Genomic DNA, 8,700 nt, shown 5'->3' with positions numbered 1-8,700 from the left:
CACACACACACACACACACACACACACACACACACACACACACACACACACACACACACACACACACACACACACTTACACTTACTGTACACACATAGTTATAACACACATACATTCACAGACATAACATACTGTACATAGACGGGGATCTCATTTTAAATAAGCCAAGTGCTTTTATGAGCGATCCAGTTTAGAGGACATTGTATTGTGATTTGTACTTCCATGTACTGTTACCATGTCTTTCTAAATAAAGTATTCAATCAATCAATCAGACAGACATAGACACAAACAATACATAGACTCATTGTATGCACATGCAAGCACACACATGCACACACATTGACAACCAGGCAAAGACACACACATTCACACACAGACATAACATACTGTACATAGACACAAACAAATAGACTCACATGCATGCACACACACACACACACACACACACACACACACACACACACACACACACACACACACACACACACACACACACACACACACACACACACACACACACACACACACACACACACACACACACACACACACACACAGTCTGCCTCTCTCGTCTTGCTTTGTTTACGAACACACGGTTCGCGTGCCTGGGGGTAACCGGACCAGGCTAGGCTTATTACAGCCTCCTAAAATAGCCCCTGTCCCCCTGCGTGAACCCTGCTCCCTGCCATCCTGCACCTCCCCCTGCTGAGGAGGGGCGGGGCAGGGCAGGGCAGGCAGGGGCTTCTCTGTGGGCTTCAGGGCTCAGACTGGGCAGAGGGGAAACCTCAGACAGACGACGTTGTTTTGGGACTCGAGAGTGGCTGGACCAGAGTTCAGAACTCACGCGCACGTCTGTCTGAGGAAGACCACATCGCAGCTATGAGGGTGGGGGCCGCGGCGTTGTCTGCAGGCCTGTTTGGAGGTGTGGGGACCCTGTGCTTCCTCCTGGCTCTCAGCACCGACTACTGGCTGCTAGCCAGCGACGACTGTGGATCTGAAAGCACAGCTCTGACACGCACGGAGGCCGTCAACGGGACTCAGGTACGCAAAACTCTCAGACATGCTTCTGCTTGCACACAAATACACCTAAACACAGACAGACAGACAGACAGACAGACAGTAACTGCTTCAACCCTGGCGTTGCCATAGGTGTAAATTGTTAAATATGGTCAAAAGTTTTTGCTATTTTAGAAAAACTTTATTTATTATAAACAGATTTTTGAACATTGCTTGCTTGTTGATCAGCTAGTTTCACAATGTTTTGTTAATTGTTAATGACAATTGTTAAAAGTTGTTAATGCTTTACCTCCAACTCAAGTAGGCCTATTTGTAACAGTAATAGGAGTAACAGAAAATGTCTTACTGCTTCATTGATACCACAGTGGAAAGCTTTTTAACTGATATGCCACAAGTGAAACCATTTACACCTAGAGGTTATCCTATATTGATCTTTTCTAGGCCAATACTGATATTTGGAAGAACCTATTTTCTCTCTCTCTCAAAGATTCTGATATCCATAATTCATGTAGTGAACTCTGTGTCATAAACGTGTCTTTCATTCTAGACAGACATGTTTATTGTTTACCCTATTTCTCATTTCAATCACTTTTGAACACTGTTAATGATTTTGAACATTTTGAATGATTTTAAAATACTGCTTGAAATCTTTTCAAGCACAAATTTTATGCGTTTGTGAAAAACAAAATTAAATTGCCTGATAATTAACATCTTTATCAAAGCGCTGAATAACTATCCGTTTTGAACCAAACAAAGACTTTTTGGCAATTTGTTGGGGGGAAAAATCATCCATACCACCAATACCAATATGGTACAAAATGCAAATATTGGCCCGATATATATCAGACTATCTCTAATCACGTTGGTAGAACAGATACTGGACATGCCTCAGCTGCTATACCACAACTGGGACCAGTTTTACCCGGCTCAGACTTTCATGCCAGACATCTGAGGGAGGGTGTATATACATGTATATTACATAACTCAGCGCAGATCCCTCTGCAAATCCCTTCCAAACCCAATAATAGAAACATCACACTGAAACACAAGCCCTCGTTTTGAACGGAGAGGATGACCAAAGTTGCTGTTATTTATTCAGCACCATCAATCATATTTTTTGACATGCGAGCAGAGAATATTGTTCATCTGTGTTCCATAACTGCACGCACGCGCACACACACACACACAGGCCTAATCAGAAGCATGCCTGCATGATGCTGACAGGGTCGGTACGACCACAGAGCCTCCCTCGGCTCCTCAACGCTGACTTAACTTGTCGTTTGTACGACTTCAAAGTGTTGAGTGTTTATTGCCTACTTTATACTCCGTCATACGATGATGTCCAGCACAGAAAATAGACGATCTACAAACTCACAACATGACGCATCCGCCACGCACTGTGAGCTTGTAGATCGGCTGTTTTCTACATGCGACACCGTCCTACGAAAGAGTTTAAATCGGGCTATATCTCATTCTGTCTGTGTCTTTCTCTCTCTCTCTCTTTTCCATTCGTTTTAACTGTAGGATGAAGGGGTGGTGAGGGGTCATGCGTCACTCACTCTGCACCATGAGGGTTTCTTTTGGCGCTGTGTATTCCAGGGAGAGCCCTCTGTGCATGCGGTCTGGGCCACTCTCTTCAGTAAGCACAATTTAGCTTCTTTTTAAATATTTTCTTTTACATCCCCCCATTTAGTCCTTATGCTAATTCCAGATTCCCTGTGTATTCCCCTTTGCAAGTGCTACATCAGTTGGTCCCAGGGAGAGCACAGACAACCATGTGTCTCCTCCGACATGCATGACATCAAGGCAGCTTCTTTTCACCTGAGTGAAGAGTTTTACTGAGACGTTGTAACGCATGCAGAGTAACACTGAGGAGTTTACTGTGTACCATATACCCGGTACTGTAAGAAGCCCTGTGTGTGTGTGCGGGTGCGTGTGCTTGTGCGCGTGCGTGAGTGCACGCTGCGTGCGTGCGTGCGTGCATGCGTGCGTGCGTGCGTGCGTGCATTAATATGTTCCTCTCCAGAGGCAGGGAACTTACAATAATTAATAATAAAATAGTGAGAGTGGGTCATCATAATGATTGATTTTCTTTTACCAGCAATATTCTGAAAAGCTATTAAGAGGAATCAATTCATGTGAAAATGCAATAACAGGTTTTACTTACTTTTCCCTCTATAACATGCTATGACTGACAATATAAGCAATGTTGAACTTTAGTAAAAACATGTGTTATACAGCTATCTACCTGTCGTTCTCAAAGTGGAGTCCGGGAACTCCCAGGGGTCCTTGAGGGGGTTCCAGGGGGTCCCCAAAAAAACCAGTTAATAGCATTACAATCATTTAACCACTTTATCTATTAATTTATTTAAAAAAAATGAATATATTTTTTTTTTGACAATTTTGAATAATTTTTAATTTGTTTAACACAAATCTTCTCCTCTTGGGGTCCCTGGCACAAAACATTTTCAGACGGGGGGCCGGGGGTCCTTGACTTGAAAAGGTTTGAGAACTTATGTCATCATAAGTCCAAATGTTGTCTCAGCTTTACGTATTTGTTCTGTGATAGAGGACTCTGAAGTAGTGATTCAGTGGTTCTCATCGTACGACAAAAGCAGCTCTCAGAATCACACTTCTGTCATTCAACAACAGGTGCGCATGCACAGTTCACACATTCACATATTTTGTCTTCACCTTTTTGTTTGTTTGTTCCTCTAGCTAACCAACCAGAGTCCAAGGTGTGTATCCATGGTTACCTGTTCCCTCTGCCCGTAGCTCTGGGACAAGTCCCTCACCCAATTTATGACGCAACCGCAGGTAACACACACACACACAAAAGCACAAACTAACAAATGTCCAAACCTACACACAGACGCTGACAATGTTCTCCGTTGACCATATTCACATGGTGCCCCCCCTCCAACTATGAGCAAACTGGCCGCCGTGTGAATATGGTTGAGACTGTAAGCGATATATAGGATGGCTGGGGATTGAAATGAACATGCTGGAAATGCTCACGTCATGCTGAGCACCAAAGTGGTCAGATGGGTGGGCCGCAAACACTTTCAAGATTTTCAAGTGGGCCCTGATGAAAGGTTCTGAAGTTATTTTTGAATTCAGCTGGTGCAGGCTGTTGACAGCTCCTGTTGTGATGGTGTGTGTGTGTGTGTGTGTGTGTGTGTGTGTGTGTGTGTGTGTGTGTGTGTGTGTGTGTGTGTGTGTGTGTGTGTGTGTGTGTGTGTGTGTGTGTGTGTGTGTGTGTGTTTCACTATACAGTGTTCCGTGGTTTCTGGACATTACTGCTGGTACTGGGCATGGTCTCGGCGCTGACCGGGGCGTTCCTGTTGCTGTGTGGCGTTCCCTTCCACAGCCACAGAATGTACACTCTGGGAGGAGCCTTCCTCATCGCCGCTGGTACACACACACACACACACAGTTTAACAATTTATTTATGTCCACACACAGGGAAAGCATACAGGGACACAAATATTTTAGGCAGTAGAGGTTACATTCACAAACTCATAATAATAATCTTTATTTTGTATAGCTCTTTTTAAAAACAAGTTTACAAAGTGCTTCACAACACAACCCACAACAGACAGTGTGGGGAAAGCAAAACCAAAAAACAGAAAAACAAGACACAGATAGTTCATTTAACAAATACAACAGCAAAAAAGCAGAAAACAACAATAGAGGCCATACAATGGAGTCCTCAGATGGGTAAAGTGCTCTAGTTAAACGCCATTCTAAAAAAGTGGGTCTTTAGACGAGTTTTAAAAATGGCCAGTGAGGTAGCTTGTCTAACTTCCAGAGGAAGATTATTCCATAGAAGTGGAGCCCTAACAGCAAATGCTCTACCCCCTTCTGTGACCATATTAGATGGATATAACATGGATATAATATGGATATATAACAAGGATATAACATGCGTGTCAGTCAGCACTCCATGGGCACAAGTAGCAGCGGCGCTGCCATACATGGCAGCAGAGACAGCACAATACTTTGCCAGCCTTTCTGCCTTGTCTTTGGGCATCCCAAGTTGTCTGCTGGATCACCAGAGGAAACAAAGTTCTTAGTCTTGCACTGCTGCTTGGTGTTAAAGCGCTCTCTGTTGTTGTTCTCATGGGCCTGGAAGTCCCACCTAGCCGTCAGGTAGCGTCGGCTGTTGGTAGAGTCCACCGGTGAGTAGTGCCTTCTTGTATGCAAGCTACATAGTCCACAGAAGTTGCAAATGCATCCACTGCACCTACTACATTGACGATGGTAGTTACAACGGGGCAGTTTAACGTCATGCCCAGGACACACACAGCATGCACATTTATTTATTTCAAAATGTAATTAGAGGATAAACCCCTTGAGATGCATCATCTCGTTTTCAAGGGGGTCCTCAGGCACAACACACACACACACACACACACACACACACACACACACACACACACACACAGTCAGCTGTCTCTCCGTGTCACATGACAAACACAACAGTAGCAGGTGTCAGTCTGCTCTCCTGTCGCCATGACGATGGCAGGTGTAAACATTGCAACCGTGGCAATTGAACTGGACTGGAGGGGGGAGGGGCCTGCATTCCTGTGGAGTTAGTTATTTACAACCACTCACACTCTATCTAAGATAAGATAAGTTAGGTTCCCAGCATTTACAGTGCCTGGGCTGTAGTGTACACTGTTGAGTAGCAGCACGTTATTTATTATCAAGGAGCTTCCATTTTCATATATATATATATATATATATATATATATATATATATATATATATATATATATATATATATATATATATATATATATATACACACACACCACACACACACACACACACACACACACACACACACACACATTGTATTGTATGTATTGTAGTCTGTCGAAAATGGCCCCTGTCTAAGTCTTAACCTACCCCTCCCTACCCCCCCCCCCCCCCTCTTTCATTTTCCTCTTTTGTATATATATATATATATTTTTTTCTCTCGTCATACCAGTAACCTGAAAGCTGATTGTATGACATTCTGTATAGTAGTGTGTATATCTGCCTGCCTCTTATATTTCATCATGATTTGTGTGCATGGGGTCCTCATCTTAAACAAGCGTAATGCTTAATGAGGGTTTCCAGTTTAGTAGACCTTGTATTGTGAATTTGTACTTCCATGTACTGTTATGTACTGTCATGTACTATTCTCATGTCTTTCTAAATAAACTACATCAATCAATCAATGTCTGTCTGTATGTCTTTCTCTCCTCTTCTAACTCTCTCTCTCTCTCTCTCTCTCTCTCCTTCTCTCTCTCCAGCCTGCTTGTTCCTGGGTGTGGTGTTGCTGTACGTGTTGTGGATGGAGGTGGTGGATGTGAAGCGTTACGTCCTCCAGGAGAGGGGTGAGGCGTGTCCCGGTGCCCAGGTCACGGTGCTCTACGGCTGGTCATTCATGGAGGCGGCGGCCGGCATTCCTCTGGAACTCCTGTCCGGGATGCTCTTCATGCTTGTTGGCCGCGAGCTGCGCAATAATAGCAAGTGAAGACACGCCTTTTGACTGTCAAATGGTGGACATACGTTTCTGCTTGGAAGCTTTTGGTGAGATAGAACAGGAGTAGAGACGTGCAACGCTGGTCTCCGTCCGGAATTGAACCAGGGACGTCGCAATTAGTGGTCAACGCACTATACGGTCTGCTACGTACCAACATGTTGATGTTTTTTTCATGTCCCACACCGGGACAGACCTGCACGAAGCTGGGATATAAATGACTTCGGCTGGAGAGAAATGACCAATTGCATAGCTCCATCTTTTGGCCATCCAGTGAGGTCAATTTGGCAGGTTTCTTTTTATTATTTGACTTGTGCACATTTGTAAGACTTTCTAATGCTTTGGACAAATGATTTTACAGTTGTTTTGATTTTGCCTCGCTTCTATTTGTAAAATATAAATAAAGATGGTTACATCAAAATGTATGAATGTAATATTTCAAGAATGATGTTTACATGATATTGGTCCAACGTATTGTAGCAGTCTGTAAAGTGCCCATGCTGTTTATCCTATATTAAAATTGGCTGAAGAGAGGACCGGCCTGGCCGGCTGGCGGACCACGTTACTCTGACTCAGACATAATCATAAACAAACCCCATACGGCCATATATAGGCCTGTCACTATGACTCAGACATAACCATAAACAAATCCGATATGCCCATATATATGGAGATCCAGTTGTCCAGAGGCACAGATCCGCTATGCACATATGGTCATGTAAAAAATATGGGACCGACCGACTTCAATATCCACTGCTGTCGGATATGCAGTTGTCAAGAACCGGCGATGCGATCAATATGTCCATATATGGATATGCAGCTGTCCAGAACCGCCGATCCAACCCATATGCCCATATATGGGCATGCCAATATACATGGGCATATAGTAATGCAATCAGGGATCTCCCTATGGGCACAAAAGAGACAGACAGATGGGTACAACGGGTACTCTGACAAAGCCCCCGACACTATGACTCAGACATATCGGTCGGATCGGCGGTGCGACGTAGGTGTGAGGGCCGCTATGCCCTCACACCTGTAATAAAGTAAGAAAACATTCTGTTATGGCCCGAGCCTCTAGATGTTTGAAAAGATATACCAGGGAGTGGACCCCCGTAAGAGAAGATTTAAACTGAGTGGATGTATAGCAGTGATTTTCAACCATTCTCCTTTCAAGGACCCCCACTTTGATATGCATTAGGAGATGGACCCCCTTTTTAAATGATTTTTTTTAAATCTCCGGAATCCGAATCTACACTGAAGGATTCTCATAAGGACCCATAAGCACGGGTGCAATTTGTACACACTCAGAGTTACAGACCCATGAGGGTCCATTTTGTTCCTAACTCCCTGTTACCCCCTCAAGGACCCCGGACCCCACTTTGAGAACCACTGCTGTAAAGAGACATGGCTGAAACAGCTGTGTCCCCCGATCCTTGAATTTGGCAAATGATCAAAGCTGACTAGGAGAGGAGAGAGAGAGAGAGAAAGAGAAGGAGGTAAGAGAGAGGGAGGGATGTATGGATGGGGGTGGATGGATGGAGTGGGGGATGGATGGATGTAGGAGAGAGAAAAGAAGGAAGGGGGGCAGGAGGGGTTATAGAGATGAACAGCTGTTTGGGTTTAGTTGGAGAACACCTGCCTTCATCCTGATCTCTATTCAGACTCAGTCTCTTTCACTCGCTCTCTCTCTCTCTCTCTCTCTCTCTCTCTCTCTCTCTCTCTCTCTGTTCACTTAAGCATAATAGTCGCCTGTGTGATCTTTCTTTCATAATTTCATAAGCTTGTAAAAAACATAAATTAACTAAATCTAACAAGCAATAGAAATTGACAATAAAAGTAAAGATGAACAAAAGAAAACTAGAAACAAAGAGCATGATACACTTTTTCCTCCCAAATGTATTCAATGTACGATGGTTTATTTGCTCTAGGGCTCTCTTCAAAACCTCATACTGAAGTTTAAAATGGATTCATCTTCCATCAGTCTTCAAATTGGTTTAGCGTAGTATGATCTCTGATTAATACTAGACTAGCGCCCGGCCTACTGGGCGGCACAAACGTGACGTGGCGCTCCGCCAATCAGTGAAGCAGGCATTTTGAGTTGGCCAATCAGGGAAGCCGATGCATACAATCTCCCGAACACACTGAGA

General features: G+C 44.0%; 1 protein-coding gene across 1 annotated transcript; it reads left to right on the top strand.

Moving 5' to 3' along the window:
- The first annotated feature begins 782 nt into the window (after positions 1-782).
- LOC308075481 (transmembrane protein 182-like) lies at positions 783-6,971 on the top strand. The gene is made up of 5 exons (XM_080415389.1): positions 783-1,041; positions 2,542-2,656; positions 3,736-3,834; positions 4,294-4,431; positions 6,321-6,971. The coding sequence occupies exons 1-5, from the start codon at positions 880-882 to the stop codon at positions 6,542-6,544; spliced, it is 738 nt and encodes a 245-aa protein (XP_080271515.1). The 5' UTR covers positions 783-879; the 3' UTR covers positions 6,545-6,971.
- Positions 6,972-8,700: the final 1,729 nt, after the last annotated feature.

The sequence above is a fragment of the Gymnoscopelus braueri genome (genome assembly GCF_963280865.1).
Source record: "Gymnoscopelus braueri genome assembly, chromosome: 20".
Classification (NCBI taxonomy): Eukaryota; Metazoa; Chordata; class Actinopteri; order Myctophiformes; family Myctophidae; genus Gymnoscopelus; species Gymnoscopelus braueri.
Note: the sequence above shows the minus strand (reverse complement) of the source record. Positions and strands in the feature narration are given on the sequence as shown.

What these genes read in the sequence shown, in the direction of transcription:
- LOC308075481 (XM_080415389.1), top strand. Translation starts at nt 880, where the DNA reads ATGAGGGTGGGGGCCGCGGCGTTGTCTGCAGGCCTGTTTGGAGGTGTG. An exon ending in AGGCCGTCAACGGGACTCAG is followed by an intron (nt 1,042 to 2,541) that starts GTACGCAAAACT and finishes TTTTAACTGTAG; the next exon opens with GATGAAGGGGTGGTGAGGGG. An exon ending in AGCCTTCCTCATCGCCGCTG is followed by an intron (nt 4,432 to 6,320) that starts GTACACACACAC and finishes CTCTCTCTCCAG; the next exon opens with CCTGCTTGTTCCTGGGTGTG.